Genomic DNA, 19578 nt, shown 5'->3' on the forward strand with positions numbered 1-19578 from the left:
TTTTGACTTTAGCATCACCTCTTAGCTAGTATGTAATTAATTCACTTGCTTATTTAGAAGATATTCATGGAAGACATTATTTGCTAGGGCACAGTGGTTAACTGAACAAGCAGGGTCCCGGGCCTCCATTCTAGGAGTGTTTGCTGTCTCAGCCCCTTGGTCTTAAAACGAGAGCAACCAAGAATTCAGCAACTGCCTTTTACTATTGTTTTCTCTCAACTTTACTTACAACAGGCTCCTAACTACATGTTAGATCTCTGTGCTTCAAGTTGTGTGGCATCATAGATAAAGGGTTTGCAGTAAATTGTGGTCATAATAATGGGCCAATCTCATTTTTTTTTTCACTAACACTGAACATGCTTGCTATTTGATTTTTAAATTATTGCTATTATTTTAACTAACATCACGTAACCCTGAAACATTTCAGAATCATTAAAAAGATGTAATGGGATCCCATCTGATTGTTTTCTGTCACTTTTATTTTTTTAGCCAGTACTTGTTCATGTAATAACATTTTTCTTTTTAGGCCTTATTGAATTTGAAGAATGTGACCCTGCTAGTGCAGTTGAAGGTAAGTTGACTAGTTGTAATGTGTGGCAACTAGCTGATAGCTTCTGTTTACTGAATAGAGAGGTTGCTACCCATTGGTGTTAGCATGTGTATGGAGTGATGTAAAAACTCTGAATGTGGTTTAAAGGCTTGCTATATTAGTGTCTGCTTTATAAATAATAAGTTTGCCCAAAGGGATACTAATGTGTTAGAATATATATATTTTAAAAGATTAAATATAACATGTATTTGTTTTTAGATATACATTGAGGATGTTTTCTCCATTGATATCCTTTAAACATTCTAATGTTACAAATACGAAACTCATCACTACATACTGATGTATACTGCTTATTTTACAATGGGTAGCATTTCAGTAATTATTAAGGTTATGCATTAATGCTAATGTGACTGTCATTCAAAATAGGTGATGATTTGAATTGGAGAAAGGGTCCATAACCCTTGCTATTTAAATTTATGTTTTTTATAGTATGAAACCCAAGAGATATCTGCAGTTTTTGTCGTGGGTTTTGTGTGTGTGTGTGTGTGTGTGTGTGTGTGTGTGTGTGTGTGTTATGTTTTATATATCTCACTTTGTGAGCTGCTGGAAATAATTTGAAAGCAGTCTTTGATTTTTTTCCAAGACCTGTGTAAGAGTTTAGAGAAATGGTCTGCTATTGTGTGTAAGGTTATTACTTCAGCAGTCAAGGAACTCTAGGGCCTAGACTTTTTATAGTTACTAGGTGTTTGGTTAAGAGCAGTAATTATTTAAGTTCTCTGTAATCTTTAAAGATTCCTCAAAAGCTGAAAAGAATTTAAAGAGTTCTTTTAAAATGTTTATAATAAATAATACCTACTCTGAGAAAAAAAATGTATTGTAAAAATACTATAATATGCTATACAAATATATGGTTCAGGGAATTAGTTTTACATGAAAGCAAGTACATTATTCTAAGACATTTGGATTATTATCCTGATTGTAGTGATAACCAGCTGTAGAACACTGAGTTAGAAAAACAAATAGTACTTTTGAGTTTCCTCATCTACAAGGTGTGAAGTTAGCTTGGGTGTACTCAAACCAGTCAGTCCTAAAGGAAAGCAACCGTGAATATTCATTGGAAGGGTTGATGCTGAAATTGAAGCTCAATACTTTGGCCACCTGATCCAAAGAGTTAACTCTTTTGGAAAGGCCCTGATGCTGAGAAAGATTGAAGGTGAAAGGAGAAGAGCGAAGCAGAGGATGAGATGGTTAAATAGCATCACTGACTCAATGGACATGAATTTGAGCAACTCCAGGAGATAGTTAAGAACAGGGAAGCTGGTGTGCTGCAGTCCATGGGGTCGCAGAGTCAGACACGACTTAGCAACTGAACAACAGCTAAGCTCTAAGTGCTGAATTCTATTAACAATTGATAACAATTGATACTGACCTTTTTTAAAAACAATTTGTCATGCAAGAAGAGGAAGAACTGCCTTATTTGGCAAAACAGAAATGATATTTTTCCTCATTTATGATTGGGTCCATTTATAACATTGTTTTTATTAGTGATAACACATGTACAAAGGAATGCCATTTTATAAATATCTGTCACACTGTTAATGGACCTGTTGTCATCTATTTATTTAAAACAACACATTTATATTTTGTGACCTTTTACACAGAGAACGTCTGACCTGCATTTATAACCAAATTTCTTATAATGAATGATGTACTTTCTTTGAAGTCTTAAAATATCTGCAAATGCTTACTTTACCTGAGGTAATTAGAGGAAGAGAGAATGTCATCAATCAATTGTTCTATGTATAACCTTTTGGTGAATGACAGGCTATATTATATTAACATAAGAAAAATATAAACAGATTATGACCCTGATTTAAATTTTAGGGCTTAGTAATTGATGCTTGTATTTCTTTCATCCAAATTTAGTATCAACATTTATGAGCAAATCATGTGTCAGGATACAAGATGCATTCATTAATATGTTTATCAGAAATAGTCATGTTTCTATAATAATATATGTTTATTTTAAGGTATAAAACCGAGGAAAAGAAAGACTTTTGGTTTACCAGGAATAATTAAAAAGGAAAAGGATGCAGAGTCTGTGTAAGTATGTTAAGTATTGTCAAAATTCTTTCCATTTTTAGAAATAATATTTTATGAATAGTTTTATAACAAAACTATTGTTTTTTCTTATTTTAATTGGACGCCAATTACAATATTGTGGTGGTTTTTGACATACATTGTTATGAATTTGAAAAGAAAAAATTATTTTGGAAATAACTCTAAAGTAAATATGGCTAAGGTGTGAAAAATACAGGCTTTTCTAAGAACATTTGCCAAGCCCTCTAGTTTTCATGAAAAATGTTAACCTTTTGTATTATTTTAAAATTTCAAGATGAAAGCTTTAGTATTTTCAAATTGAAACTTCAAAGATGCCTTTATTTTGTAAAATGATAACATGTATATTAAAAAAATGAAAAGTACAGAGAAAACTAAAAGTTGTTCTAAGTCTTAATAACCTAAAAGCAGCACCATGGTCAACAATTTGATGAAAATCTTTCAAGACAACTCTAGGCATATAGGAACTTAATGATATATGTATACATAAATGGAAAATGTTAAATGAAGGAGAAAAAAGCCATAACACATTTTAAACATTTATAGTAATTCATCAGTTTTAGATGGAAGATGGAGTATAAACTTCTTTTACCTTTAAAAAAAAATAAATTGGTATACAGAGAAATACAATTATCATATGAGAAATTAGTATTAACTAAGTCAAATTTTGTACCTTGGCTACACATTAGAACTACCTGAGAAATTAAATGTATCTATGCCAGCCTCTACTTCAGACCAATTAAATGAGATTCTTCGGGTGTGAGGCCCCAGAAGTTTTTGTGTTGTCTTAATATACACTGGGGTTTGAGAGTCATTAAACTATGATTAACCAGAGACAAATTGGAATTAAAGGAAGTTTTCTTTGCTTGATTATTCAACCGATTTAGACTGCAGAGACACTAATCAAAAATCTCAAGTGATTTGTTGACCCAGTAACACTGAATGAAAATTTGTTTAAAAAGTGACTTATGCCTGTAGCTACTGTCTCATCTGCAGATGTCTTTTGAACTTTGGGAAGGGGGTATTTTGCTAAGGGATGGAACGTAATTTCTTTTATAACACTGGAATTGAAGTCTTAACAGTTGATTTGTAAATAAATTTTTAAAATGTAGCCAGTTTATCTGTTAGTGACTGTATTATAATGAGTTAATATATTTTTTATAATTGATGGCTTTCACAGCTGTTCATTTAGGGAGCTTCTAATATTTTTGTGTATTTCATGTTTTTAAAATAGTTTTTCACGATTAGTAATTTCCCAATATGATCATTAGGCCACTTGGATATTGGAATATTTTAGCCAATAGAAAACTAATGCTTAGATCATTGCATCACTATCGCCATCTTCAACACTGCTTGGCAGGAAAAATGTTAGAGTTCACTTTGCTTGAAATGCCCGAGGCTCTTGGCGTGCTTCTTCTCATAGCCTGAAGGCTTTTGAAATGCCAGCAATTGTGTGCGAGGGGTCCTGCTCAGGGCTTGGTCTTCCTGGGGCTTCATCTTCAGGTCTCCTACTGCATGCTGTGAAGCCAAACAGATAAGTGCTTTACCACAAAGACTAGAGAATTCTGGCTTAAAGCCAGAGAATAAATGGTTTGGAACTTTTACACTTACATTTATATTTCAACTTTATCTTTTAGGAAAAGAAGTAGAAATGTTTTAACATCTTAAGTGATTTGATTCTGTACAGGGATTGAATTGATCGTTACAGTAGCTTTTCTGGTCATTTCCTCAGAGTATACATAGGTTTTTTTAATAACAATATTCCTTATAATCTACCAATAATAAGGAAGCCCTTTTTCAGGATTTGCGATTTTAAGTAAATATAAAGGCATGTGGGATTTGCATTTACCCTCGGTGCTCCCTTTTGAGTAAGAGCAGGATAGTCATCTCCCTCTTTTTATCATTCTTTTAGTCTACTCTATCTTATCTTTTTTTTTTTTAATTTGATTTATTTATTTTTTTTTTTTTTTTTTAAATTTTTATTAGTCTACTCTATCTTATCTTTATTTAAGAAAGTTCTTTATGGATTTTTCTGGTTTGTGCTTGGTCTTTGAATTGGTACAGATTACCTGTTTATCTTATATTTTAATTTTTTTTTTTAAATTTTGTTCGTTTAGCTCTTAAGGTGTACCTGATATCTGCGTTTTCAGACTGTTATTAAAGTTGCAGAATCTGATACGATATTCCATTAACTCTATCAAGCCAACTATACCTAATCCACTACCTTTTAAATAGACACTAATTTCTGTTTGTGAATTTGTTTTAGAATGTATATGTATAAATTCTTCTAACCTTATTCTAATGGCTTCAGTGCCTTTAATTTTATATATTTAGGGCTTTGTTTAGTTGAGAAGATTGATGTTTTATGTTTTAGATTTAAAATAATAGTTTTCACTAGATTATATACAAATTTATATTTGCTTATCAGTTAAATGATAAAATATCTGTGCTCAATTGCATATTACATTAGACTAGAAACTATTCCAACTGGAAGTCTAGCTGCTCATTTAACATATTTGGGGAAAAGTGGTTTCACTTCTGTATATCCTGCCTTATGGAAATACTCAAAGGGAATAAGTTAAAAAAACTTTTTATTTAAAAATGTTACTATTATTTACCAATAAATATAAATACAGGCTTTTTAAAAGCCAGACTTTCTTCTTTAAGGGAGTTTTTTGTTTGTTTGCTTTTGTTTTTTCTTTTTCTACCTGAAGGATTAAAAGCCACTAGAAATCCTTGACAGCTTCCTTGATATGATTCATGTGCCAATTCATGGAATAGAAGTAATTTTGAAAGTTTTAAAAATATTTGTAAGCTGTTTGTTTTATTTTGTCTTGTATAAGTGAAGGGGAATGTCTGAATTTTAAAATCATTTGGTATATTTTAATATTCATGATTTGATTTCTCTAAATACTTTTATGGGGTTTAAATGAAAGTTATGTTTAAATACCAAAGCAAACACTTTCAATATAGTATATTTACCAGATAGTTCTAATAGTTGCATATTTATAATGTTTTGTTTGTTTTAATAGGGAATGCCCTGATGCAGATTCACTTGTAAGTAGATTTTACTTTGGTACAAACAATTTAGCTATTTTCATTAGGAATACTGAGCATATTTGGGTTGAGTTTGCAGATCTTTCCAAGAAAAATACTAACCATATTATTAGAGATTCACTATTGAAATTATTTTACAGATGTATTTTTGGTTTTACATTGCCAGGTGCTTTCCTTTAATAAATAGAAGATATTTCTAACTACTTTTGAAAAGTGGACATTTACTTTTAAAATTGGAGTAGAGCCATAGTATATTGCTTTTTCTTGGGAAATATGTCAGATATCAAATCTGTTTTATTTTAAAATGTGCTGTTACTAATTGATTCTATTAAAATACTGCTATATCTGCCCATGTATTTGAGGTTTGTTTAGAAGACTGTCCTTTTAGAAAAAGTAGCAACAACCATGGTTAGTACTTTTCTGTGCTCTTTATTTTGTGTTTTAAAGAAAATTTGTATGTATTTCTTATTTAAATATATTTCTTCATGTATAATTAAAGAAGACATCAAATGGAGCTCCCTGTGGTTACAATGAGAGAATAGATTTACCAAATGATGTTAAGAAATGGGTAGACAGATATGGTCAGACCTGTCGTTAGGATTGGTCGTTAGGCACTGGTCATGTTGCTAAGTGTGGTAGAGTTAGACTGTCTCCTTTATTGTTCTTGCTTGCAGAACTTGTTTCTTTTGACTCTAAAACATTATGGTCTTTTGCAGCATATTGGCTACCAACATAAAGAACTACGTATTTTGTAAAACACTGTGATTTATTTTAATTAAGATAAAACTAGTATTTTTGTTGCATGTTTCAGCTTTAAGATAAGAAAACTATTGTTTGTTAATAAATTTACAGTGAAAATAAATTGACTTCTGATGAGCTCTAGGCCTAAAATTATCGGTGTGTGGGTGGAGTTGTAACATTTACTTTCCACTTGCCTGTTTTGATACCCTTAGTTACTAATTAATGAAAAAGTTAACATGTGTTTGGCATTTCCTTTAGTGCTCATCATGCGTTTTATTTCTGAATGATTTATAGCATTTATTTGATGACTGCAACATTGAATAAGAATTTTAATACTTTGTTTTATTTTCACACTCTATAAATAAAATATTTAAAATTTTCTTAGTTCATTGATACTTTTTTTGTAATGATCAATATTTAACACTTTTGAACTTTAGCCTGTACTTATCTGGAATGAGAAAGGGGCTTTTAAAGAGGGCATGAAATCCTACTGCCATGAAAGAAATGATCGATAAATTTGATGATATAGAAATGAAAATCATAAAATTAGAAAAAATACAGCATAGAAGGATTTGAATCACTAAAGATATAGCTGGACAGAGTATATTTGCAAGATGTTTAACAAGGGGCTAATTATTTTCCTTTGCAAAATTTTTATACAAGTAAGTTTAATAAAAGATAAGCAAGTATCCCAGTAGGAAAAGGGCATTAGGATAAAAAACAGGCAGTTTTCATAAGAATAAATAAAAGATTGTGGTGAATAAAAGTAGTGTTATTCAAAATAGTAGTCTTCTTCTGATTCAAATTAAAATGAAATTTCTATATTCACCAATCATACTGGCAAAAGTTTTGATACACTTGTACTGTTGTTAGGACTGTAAACTGGTATAATCTGTCTTGTGCATAGTTTGGCAGTATCTTTCCAAATAAGAAATGTATATTCTTTTTGACTTTGCAGTCCTGCTAGGGCTTTACTGTTACTGCTGTATTCACAGGCATTGTGTGTATGTGCATGTGTGTATTGATATATATATATGCACACACACACATATATATATTCTTCATCAAGATATATGCTTATATAGATAGGGAGAAAAGGTAGAGACATGTTTATTTCTACACTGTTGATATCAGCAAAAAATTGGAAGCACTAAAGAAAGCATCAATTAAAATGGGGATTGGTTAAATAAATTATTAAACATTCACTTGAAGAAATAGTCATGTTACAGAGATAGGTGGCTCTGTGTCTGTTGATACGGGAAGAACTATGTGGTTTTTAAAATAATTGCTTTTTAAAATATATACATGTGTATATGATATGTATTCTCTTTTTTAAAAAGAATGAGTTAGAAGACGTTGAATTGTGGTTACCTTTGAAGAGAAGGATTACAGTGGTGATCAGCACAGAAAGGAGGCTTTCATTTTTTGTTGTTTCCTTTTATTTATGGCCTATGATTTATTTAGGGCATCCTTGGTGGCTCAGTTGGTAAAGAATCTGCCTGCAGTGCAGGAGACCTGGGTTTAATCCATGGCTCAGGAAGATCCCCTGGATAAGGAAATGACAACCCACTCCAGTATTCTTGCCTGGAAAATTCCATGGACAGAGGAGCCTGGCGGGCTACAGTCCATGAGGTTGCAAGAATTGAATATGACTTAGTGACTAAACCACCATGATTTATTTATGGCCTCAGTTCAGTTCAATTGCTCGGTCATGTCCAATTCTTTGTGACCCCATGGACTGCAGCACACCAGGCCTCCCTGTTCATCACCAACTCCCAGAGTTTACCCAAACTCATGTCCATTGAGTCGGTGATGCCATCCAACCATCTCATCCTCTGTCGTCCCCTTCTCCTCCTACCTTCAATCTTTCCCAGCATCAGGATCTTTTCCAATGGGTGAGCTCTTTGCAGCAGGTGGCCAAAGGATTGGAGTTTCAGCTTCAGCATCAGTCCTTCCAGTGAATATTCAGGACTGATTTCCTTTAGGGTGGACTGGTTGGATCTCCTTTCAGTCCAAAGAACTCTTCAAGAGTCTTCTCCAACACCACAGTTCTAAAGCATCAGTTCTTCAGCACTCAGCTTTCTTTATAGTCCAACTCTCACATCCATACATGACCACTGGAAAAACCATAGCCTTGACTAGACGGATCTTTGTTGGCAAGTTAATGTCTCTGCTTTTTGTATGATGTCTAGGTTGGTCATAGCTTTTCTTCCAAGGAGTAAGCGTCTTTTAATTTCATGGCTGCAGTCACCATCTGCAGTGATTTTGGAGCCCCCAAAAATAAAGTCTGCACTGTTTCCACTGTTTCTCCATCTGTTTGCCATGAAGTGATGGGACCGGATGCCATGCCCTTAGTTTTCTCAATGTTGAGCTTTAAGCCAACCTTTTCACTCTCCTCTTTCACTTTCATCAAGAGGCTCTTTAGTTCTTCTTCACTTTGTGCCATAAGGGTGGTGTCATCTGCATATCTGAGGTTATTGATATTTCTCCCGGCAATCTTGATTCCAGCTTGTGCTTCATCCAGCCCAGTGTTTCTCATGATGTACAATGCATATAAGTTAAATAAGCAGGTTGACAGTATACAGACTTGACGCACTCCCTTTCCTATTTGGAAGCAGTCTGTTGTTCCATGTCAGTTCTAACTGTTGCTTCCTCACTCACAGATATCTCAAGAGGCAATTATGGCCTATTTGTCACCTTTTTGTTTATGGCTAGTCTTACTATATCTTAAATGTCAGTAAGCTACTTTGGTAGGGAAATACCCATGATTTTCTGTTCCTTTTTTAAAAGGTCTATGTATGTAATTTTTAAAAATTATTTTGAGATGTAGATCTTTTGGAAGTTGATGAATGAAGTGTAAATTGCTCTCTTCTTTTAGTTTTAGCCAATTTCCCTTCTCCAGAGAGATTGAGAAATATACCATTGACTTGTGAGCTCTTACCCCGATATTTAAAAAAAATTACTACCACCACTATCCACCAAAACTGTCTTTAAGGTTGTTGACTAAAGTCACCTGCTCATTTCTTTTTCTTGTACTGCTTTTGACTTAGTACTTTGCTCTAGCAGTATGGGGCCCTAATACAGAAACCATGGATTGAGTGGACAAAGGTGTAAATAGGTAATGTGTAAGTTTTCATTAGTATCATGAATAGTTCTAGCATTGAAAACCCAGTACAGTAAAAATTACTGCTATATTTTTTTAAACACGTACCAAGAAAGCATTTTATTTTTGAATAATTGTCAATTTACAGATCATTACAAAGATAATATAGAGCAGTCTCATGTACCTTTCATCTTGCTTCTCCTCATGGTAACGTCTTGCAAAACTTTAGTACAGTAACATATATAACTAGAATAGTGATTCTAATACAGTCAAAACAGAACATTACCATTAAACAAAGATCTTTTTTTCCCCCCTCACCTATTTAACCCTGTCCCAGTGCTCAGATCCCTGGAATTTACTGATCTGTTTATCACCTCTTATATTTTTACCTTTTCCAGAATGTCATATAAATGGTATCTTATATAACTTTTTCAGACTGGATTCTTTGCCCCAGGAATATTAAATATGCATTTAAGATTTATTCATATTGTTGCCATGACTCAATAGTTCATTCCTTTTTTTGTCACTGAAGAGTGTGTCGTTGTATGGATGTACCACAGTTTACTTATTTACCTATTGAAGGATATTTTGCTTGCTGCTTCTTTTAGGTGATTATGAATAAAGCAGCTTAATAACATTTGTGTGCAAGTTTTTGTGGGAAAATAGTTTTAATATCAAGTGGGTAAATACCTAGGAGTGTGACTGCTGGATTTCTGGGAGGATCTTTCATTTTAATTGCCCTTTTTGTTCTGATACTACCCTCCCCCCCAACCACCTCTGGCAACTATAATCTTTTCTCCGTTTCTATAAACTTACCATTTCCGTAATGTTATTTAAGTGGAATTGAATTGTATGTAACCTTTTTAGATTGACTTATTTTCACTTAGCACCCTTTTCTGGAGATTATTCCAGACTGTTGCTTGTATAAATAGTTCGTTCCTTTTCATTGTTGAATAGTGTTCCATGATGTAGGTGTACCAAAGTCTGTTCACTTATTGTGGGATATTTAGTTTCCAATTTTTGACTATTAGAAATGCTACTTTGAACAATTGTGTACAGGTCTTTGTGTACATAATATTCTCTCTTGACACTGGTACTTTTCTTTCTGAAGTCTATTTTATTAGTATCTAATAGTGAAATAGTCACTGTCATTTTTATTTTTTTAATTAATATTTCCTGGTATATATATTTTTTCATTTTCCTTTCAACCTATCTATTTTTATTTATTTTAAGTGAGTTTCTTATGGGCAGCATATGGGTCATGTTTTTTCCATTCATTCTGTCGATCTGTCTTTTGATATATATGTGTATAGTATATTAATACTTAATGTAATTGTTGACATGTTGGGGTTTGTCTGCCATTTAATTTTTTGTGTTTGTTCTTATCTGTTTTTGAATTTTGTTTTCTTTATCCTACTTTTCTATGGGTTATTTGAACCTTTTTGTTTTAGAATTTCACTTGGATTTATAGTTTGGTATTTTTTTTTGAAGCATATCACTTTGTGTATCATTTTAGGTGGTTACTGTGGGCCACTTTCCAGTGCCTTCAGATGGTTGTTTTTGTTTATTTTGACCAGAGGTTCTCCCCCCATTTATTTTTATTAGTTGGAGGCTAATTACTTTACAATATTGTAGTGGTTTTTGCCATACATTGACATGAATCAGCCATGGATTTACATGTGTTCCCCATCCCGATCCCTCCACGCACCTCCCTCCCCATCCCATCCCTCTGGGTCTTCCAGTGCCCCAGCCCTGAGCACTTGTCTCATGCATCCAACCTGGGCTGGTCATCTGTTTCACCCTTGATAGTATACTTGTTTCAGTGCTATTCTGACCAGAGTTTATTGATGTAATCTGCAGGAGGTTGATTCAAAGCAGTTTATTTGGTCTTATAGAAAATAGCTCTGTATTATTTTAAATTAGTACATTGTATAGTATAGTGTATTATAAACAAATTTTAAAACAGTGTCAGTAGCACTCCCACATAGAACCTCTAGGAGATTAAATATCTGCTATATTTCTAGGGTATCAAGAATACAAATAAACTATTTTGAAAAAAAACATTTTTATTCTGATTTTTAATGAATTCACATTTGGCAAGCTTTCTTTAAAGTATTTAAAGTATTATTTGCATATTATTTGCACTTTAAGTATTATTTGCACATTAGCAAGCAACATATAGAACTCAAAGAAAGTGCTCTACTTTTGGGGTCATAACTACATCACGCTCTTTACCTTATATTAGACATTTCACTTCTAAACTTAAATCCAGTCTGTTAACTCACTGCTGCTGCATTAGAGTCTCACAGGCACAGCACAAGGTTTATACAGTTATAGCTTGGAAGCTGAAACTGTGCAAACCTTGCGCTGTGCCTCTTGGATTAGCAGTTCATGTTTCTCTTGCTGAGCTCCAACAAGTGGCTGGAGGAAGATGGGAAACTTTACCAGTAGAAATGATATTGGCTCTCCTCTGCATGCGTACTCAGTCGTATCTGACTGTGCAACCCCATGGACTGTAGCCCACCAGGCTCCTCTGTCCATGGAATTTTCCAAGCAAGAATACTCATGTGGGTTGCCATTTCCTACTCCAGGGGATCTTCCTGACCCAGGGATTGAACTTGTGTCTCCTGCATTAGCAGGCAGATTCTTTATCACTACACCACCTGGGAAGTCCATTGGCTGTCCAGTTACATACAACTGGCAAACCCTGGTTTTTCTTGGCAGTCTTTTTTCCCTCCCCATTTAAAAAAACTTTTTATTTGGAAATACAGTCTAACCTCAAAAAAAGAAAATACAAGAATAAATTAGTACAAAGAACACCTGTATACCTTTAACTTTTTACTACATTTGCATATGTGCATGTGTTTATAATATTTTTTCAGATCTATTTGAGCATACATTTTATATTCTTTTGCCTAACTACAAAAGCGTTTTTAGAGACGTGACCCTTCTGTATTCCTTCTGCTTCATTGCCCTTCGTTCTTAGGAACCAACTTTATTTTATTAATCTTTTCAGTATTTTTTTAATAAAGATAAACATATCTATATGTTAACTTTTTAATTTCCCCATATTTCTTACTTAAAAGGTAGTATACTGTATATGTTCTCTTGTACTTGGTTTTTTCAGTTAGCAGTATTTCCTGGAGGTCTCTACATATTAGTTCATAAAAACTTTTCTCATCTTTTTTGTTTTTTTTTTTGTTTTTTTTTTTTTTTTAAACATTTATTTTTATTTATTTGGCTGCATAGAATCTTAGTTGTGGCATGTGGAATCTAGTTCCCTGACCAGGGATCGAACCCAGCCCACCTGTATCAGGAGTGCAGAGTCTTAGCCACTGGACTACCAGGGAGTTCCCATCTTTTTTGTTTTTAAATACCTGCATAGTACTTCATTTTGTGTATACACCTATAATTTATTCACCTATACTTGGACATGTTGTTCTTTCCAGAATTTTGGTTACAGATAATCTTATTGCATATGTATTTTTAAATTCTTGGGGGGCATATCTTCGGAATAAATTCCTAGAAAAGGAACTCTTGAGTAGAATAATAAGCATGTAAATATTTTTGTTAGATACTGCTATTTCTCTCTCTGTATGAATTGTACTCTTTTGTGTTTATACCAGCACAGTGTAAGAGTACATTACTTCACAGCTTTGCCAACAGAGTATATTTTCAAACTTGATTTTTTATCCAGTCTCATGGGTAAAAGATGGTGTTTTAGTATAGTTTAAATTTTCTTTTATTTGTTTTGTAATTTTGATATGTATTTCCATGTACTTAAGCTGTCAGTCCTCTGATTTTACCTCCTCTCTTCCATGATACACACAACCCCATGCTTTTATTTCTTCATTTTGAAGACTTAGGTGAAAATTTGGTTTTTCACAGAACTGCTGGCATGCCTAGTGGAACACCTCTTCTCTTCCTTTCAGTGTTTATCCTGTTTGTTTTGCAGTGCTTTTCTCTTTTAGACATCCTAAGTATGGAGTATCATTTGAAGCTAACTAAAAAGACATAATTTCCCATAGTGTTAATAATTTTGTTAATCTATTGATATTTGATAAATTATAGTAAAATCTCCCAGTAATAGTTAAATTAAGGCTGTTTTGTTAACCCTTAATGTTTTTGCTGTTGGAACCATTGTTAAAGTTTTTTTTCTTTTCCCCATAGAACATTCCTGATGTGGATGAAGAAGGCTATAGTATAAAACCAGAAACAAATCAGAATGATATCCTTTTAGTATCTGGGTATTCTTGTGGATTGTGTTGGCATATATAAGTAGATAGTTATAACAAAATAACCCAATGTTTAATAAAGACCTTAATTTTTAATTAATTGTAATAAAATGTGCCTCTGTTCTTTATTTGATATGTTATGAATAAGTCAGTAGTTACATTTCTGGTAAAATCCATCTTACCTTTTAAAGTTTTTTTGTTCCTTTTTATCAATGTGTGAAAAACTGGTTGTGCACTAAGATAATCTAAAAAGTCGATTCTTTAACCAATACTCACATACCAAAGAGAACCATTTCTACTCATCTAGTGATTCTGATTCTGAAGATGAAGAACCAAAGAAGTATCGGATAGAAATCAAACCTGTGCATCCAAATAACTCACATCACACAATGGCTTCCTTGGATGAATTGAAAGTATCTATAGGAAATATAACACTCTCCCCAGCAGTATCTGTAAGTAAGAAAATAAACAAGTTTCCACTCACTATATAGAAGCCTTTGGTTTTTGTTTAGTAGCTTATCTACTCGCATCTGGATAATTTTAGGACTAACAAAAATTAAAAATCACTTAATGAAAGAAAGTGAAGTTGCTCAGTCGTGTCCGACTCTTTGAGACCCCATGGACTGTAGCCTACCAGGCTTCTCCTTCCATGGGATTTTCCAAGCAAGAGTACCAGAGTGGGTTGCCATTTCCTTCTCTAAGGGATCTTCCCGACCCAGGGATCGAACCTGGGTCTCCTGCATTGCAGGCAGCTGCTTTACCCTCAAAATCACTTAGTTAATTTAAGCATGTTGGATAAGGAAATAATTTATGGTTTTTTTCAGCTTTATTGAGTATACAGTTTATAATCTTTATACAGGCAAATGAGTGTGAGTTTGGCTTAGTTTTGCTTCCTTTTGAATGTGTTTTAAGTGAAAACATGGAAAATCCACTATTTTTGCCATTGATGTATTTTATAAATACTACTATATGTCTCTGGCAGAATTTTGTAAACTACAGTGTTAACCTTTTCCTCATCTCATGTTAAAGTCTCTCATCCATTTTTTTGGTGGTTTCTTTTTTTTTTTTTTTGTAATCTTTATTGTAAAAGGGAATTCCATTAAAATGAATGTCATGATTAAATTGTATCTTCTTTTTTTTTCCTGTCACTGTAATTAATGGTTGTTTTCCATAATTTTCATACTGGAAAGGGCAAAGATAAGAACTCTTAGTTGACAGTGATTAATTCCTCAATTCTGAGATACTAAACTTATAGCTTTTGAGGCAGAAAAGCAATCAACATAATAGATCTTTCTAATGATGCCATACTTTTAAATTCAGAAATGTTAAACTGTGGGGAATAAAAGCATGTCTTAGAATGTCAAGTTAGTTTATCTGTACATACTTATTATAGTTGATATTAAACCTATTGTTCTTGATAATGGAGAATAAAAATTCTCACCATTTTGTATTATTATTTAATTGCAGATTTTAAGTAGTTTATATGTATTTGTTGGAAAAAGTGTTTTTCTCCCAATGTCATCAATTCAGTTCAGTTTAGTTATTCAGTCATGTCCGACTCTTTGCAACCCCATGGACTCCAGTCCATGCCATGCATGGGGCCATGCAGTCCCCATGCCAGGCTTCCCTATTCATCACCAACTCCTGGAGCTTGCTCTAACTCATGTCCATTGAGTCAGTGAGGCCATCCAACCATTTCATCCTTTGTCGTCCCTTTCTCCTCCCACCTTCAATCATTCCCAGCATCAGGATCTTTTCCAGTGAGTCAGTTCTTCACATCAGGTGGTCAAAATATTGGCGTTTCAGCTTCAGCAATCAGTTCTTCCAATGAATATTCAGGACTGATTTCCTTTACACTTTTAGAGTTTGAGAACCGTTTTTTCCACCAAAAAGATATTTCTGAAGTGAGGTTTTATTCTACCATTGTTATTAATGCCAAGGTTAAATCATGGTGCATATATATATGAAGTCGGTAGTTGTAAAGTCATTAAAAAGTTTTATTGTGTAAGAGTATAACTAATTTAAAATACATATGTAAATAAATAAAAAGCCTAGAGGAAATAAAATATTAATCATCTTATCTTTGGGTAGGGTGAAAATTGATGCTTTGTGCTCTTTTTTTTTTAAGAAATGTTTTGATTTCATACTCAGAAAATAAGTAATAATCAGAAAAGTTAATTGTTAATATCAGGTTTGAAAAGAGGATCTTGAGAGTATATTTTGTTGCCTAGTTTGCTTATCTAGCTTAAGTTGTTTTTTCCTCCAACAGTGTATGTCTTTTAAGGTATATATAGATTTTAGATATGATTACGAAGGGAATAGACAAATTGTTAGAGCAGAGAAATATATTTCAAACTCTGAAATGAATACTGTGGTTTCCTTTTTCTTTTTTTTAACCTGTTTTTCTTTTTCTTTCCATGTACTACTAGAGACACAGCCCAGTAAGTGCAAAGTTTTATATTTTTATTTATTGACTTAAAAAAATCATTGTAAATCGGGTGGAGAGGGAGGTGGGAGGGGGGATCAGGATGGGGAATACATGTAACTCCATGGCTGATTCATGTCAATGTATGACAGAACCCACGGCAATGTTGTGATGTAATTAGCCTCCTACTAATAAAAATAAATGAAAAAAAAATCATTGTATATTTAAACATTGATTTTCAAAATATTTGCTTTTTTATTAGCAAGTCATAGTATCTTGCTGTAGGTAGTAGTATTTTAAAACATTTCATTTTATTGAATTATTTAAAGGTACACATGTTATATTTTGACTATAAAACAAAAGGTTTTTTCTGTAATCTTTTTAGCTAAATACAGTTTGTAATTGAGCAGATATACAGAAAACTTGAAATTATGTTCCCAGTGTTAACATTTTATCAAGTAATTTTATTACCACATTAAATTGTTTGATGGCACTTAGTTTTTGCACTTCTATTTTAGGTGCAGATGAATCGGAATTCATCTAGTAAGTTTGACATTTAAATTGGTTATTTTAAGTCTATTAAAATTTATCAGAGAATTTGCTAAGCTTGTAGCCTAACATATGTAGTTGTAGAAATGGTCTATGCTCATCATGAACCATAACAACAGACCAGAAGTATACTTATTTTGCAACAGAAGACAATGTATGTGTATTATTTCTTTCCGTTTTAAGATGTGCTTTATGCTTTAATATATGGCTACCACATTTTTCATAACCAAAGAGCAGCTTCTGATTAAGCTTATAAAACAGTTAAACTGTCATAACTCTTCATGAAGCAGAAGGCGCTTGTGAGTTTTAGCTTGATCTTTAAGTCATATCACATTTGTAGTTTTATTATAAAGTTTTTAGTATAGTAACTTAAATTATACTAAAAATGATTAGGGGATGGTAACATCATTTGCAGAATCATGTGTTAAACATGACAGGAATCGAACCAGGGTCCCCTGCATTGCAAGCAGATTCCTACCAGCTGAGCTATCAGGGAAGCCCAAACGTAACACAGTGTGGGAAGAACAGAGTTGAGCAGCCCACACCAAGGTTATGCAGTTCTGTGAACAGTGCCTAATAACAACCAATGACATCAGTCATAATTAAAAATTCTAGCACAGTTGAAAAGACCTATTAAATTCATAGTAAATACCAAACTAAAAGTAAGATTTCATTAATACTTTTAAAAAATAAATGGTAAGTAGCTTGTTGATGGGGGATATGAGGGAAGAGAGTATAAACTCATTTTCAGCAACTGAGTTATGAAGATGAGGGCAAAGTGCAGAAAGATAAAGAACACCACAGTAAACACTTTGAGGCAAAATAAATGGCTGAGAAAAGCCAAATGGGAGAATGTGATATGAATGGGCATTATGTGGAATTTGTTCCACATCATGTTATTGTTACTCCACATTCGTTATTGTTGTTTAGTCTCTAAGTAGTGTCCAACTCTTTTGTAACCTCATGGGCCCATCAGACTCCTTTGTCCATGGGATTCTTGTCCAGGCAAGAGCACTAGAGGGGTTTGCCATGTCCTCCAGGGGATCTTCCCAACCCAGGGATTAAACCTGTGTCTCCTGCATCGACAAGTGGACTCTTTACCACTGAGTCACCAGGGTAGCCTGTTATTCCTCATAGTTTGCTGTGATGACCCATGCTGATGTATTTTGCATTCATCAGCTATTCTTAGTGATGCAAAACATTAAGATGCAGTGAAAATTGCTTGTGAACCAACAGAATTTTTGCATTACTGATGCTAACCCCCATGTACCAGTTGCTTATGAAATGATTCATGTTACAAATGCAGAAGGTAGCAAAATAGACTATCTCATAAAGAGACTGTTGCTCTAGGTTGTTAGAAAAATTTTATTTTTCAAAATAAAGTGTTCTTCAAGAGTTAGTATCTACTTTTGGTCAGAGCTTGAAAAATGCTTTCATGATTCATCAGTTAAAATTCTTGAGTGTACATAAGCTTTTAAACATCTGTTCTGATTTTTAGAGTTGCATCCCATATGTTTTTATGAACAGCAATTTAATGAATATGATAGTTTAGGTGACTCCAGTTATTTCTTATCAAAGATATTAGAGATAAAGGTTTAGCAGAAATTCAGCTCTTATTTTAATATTCTTAAGCATGATAGAAAATTTATTAAAGGCTTGTTTTCCTTTTCTTTGTGTGTGTGTGTGTGTTATTAATATCAGGATTTAAAAGTTGATCTATGTGTAGTAGTTCTCTTTACATTAAAATATTTTATTGGATTTTTTCATAATATTTTGACTTTTTAACTAGGTGAAGAGTTAACAAAATCAAAGCCATCTGCTGCATCCAATGAGTAAGTTTTATGTTCAAAATCTTCTGTAAATAGACTTTATTTTTTAGAGAAATTTTAGGTTCACAGCAAAATTGAGTGGAAGGTACAGAGGTTTTTGCATATACGCTTTACCTCCACATATGCCAAACCTCCCCCACTGTCAGAATCCACCACCAGAGGAGCATAGTTACAGTTGATGAACCTCTATTGACAAATTGTTACCACCCAAAGTCCATGGTTTACATTAGGATTCACTCTTGGTGTTGTATATATCCTGTGAGTTTTGACAAATGAATAATGACATGTGTCCATCAGTATAGTATCATACAGAATAATTTCACTGCCCTAAAAATCCTATGTCCTCTACCTATTAATCCTTTCCTCCCCACTACATTTAAATTTTAAGTATCCTTTTGTTCTTTCTAGAGAGTTTTACTTTCTCTGTAGTTTTAATTCTAGAAGACTGTTCTATAGTCATCCCATTTCCTAAGCTGTGAAATGTCAGAGTTTTTAGGTGTTTTAAATTATTTCTCATTTGACAGTATTTATTTCTATGATAATTAAAAAAACATCCGTTCAACTGTATTTGGCTTTGGTGTCCTCACTGCTGCTTCTAAGTAAATGATAGCATCCCAAATTCATACACGTCTATTTTTTTTAACTCTAGTTTATATTGGAGTATAGCTGATTAACAGTGTTGTGACAGTTTCAGGTGGACAGCAAGGGACTCAGCTACACATATACATGTATCCTTTCTCCCCCAGACTCTGCTCCTATCCAGGCTGCCGCATAACCCTGAGCAAAGTTCCCTGTGCTGCACAGTGGGACACTGGTTATTCAGTTTAAATACAGCAGCATACATGTCTATATTTCAGCTAGTTATTCTCATGGAAACTCTCTCACTTTTCCTTCAATTTTGTCTGTGACTTTGTAAAATAGACTGTGTACTTTATGAACCTCAAAGTGAAGTGTTTCAGTTAAGTTGATAA

General features: G+C 33.3%; 1 protein-coding gene across 1 annotated transcript in view; it reads left to right on the forward strand.

Annotated features, from left to right (window-relative positions):
- FCHO2 (FCH and mu domain containing endocytic adaptor 2) overlaps positions 1 to 19578 on the forward strand; it is a 130527-nt gene that overhangs the window by 72883 nt on the left and 38066 nt on the right. The window contains 8 exon segments of the mRNA XM_020915936.2: positions 527 to 571; positions 2581 to 2653; positions 5701 to 5725; positions 13740 to 13797; positions 14081 to 14256; positions 16234 to 16245; positions 16748 to 16772; positions 18568 to 18610. Coding sequence (XP_020771595.2) covers positions 527 to 571; positions 2581 to 2653; positions 5701 to 5725; positions 13740 to 13797; positions 14081 to 14256; positions 16234 to 16245; positions 16748 to 16772; positions 18568 to 18610 — 457 coding nt within the window.

Source organism: Odocoileus virginianus, chromosome 14 (assembly GCF_023699985.2).
Source record: "Odocoileus virginianus isolate 20LAN1187 ecotype Illinois chromosome 14, Ovbor_1.2, whole genome shotgun sequence".
Lineage (NCBI taxonomy): Eukaryota > Metazoa > Chordata > Mammalia > Artiodactyla > Cervidae > Odocoileus > Odocoileus virginianus.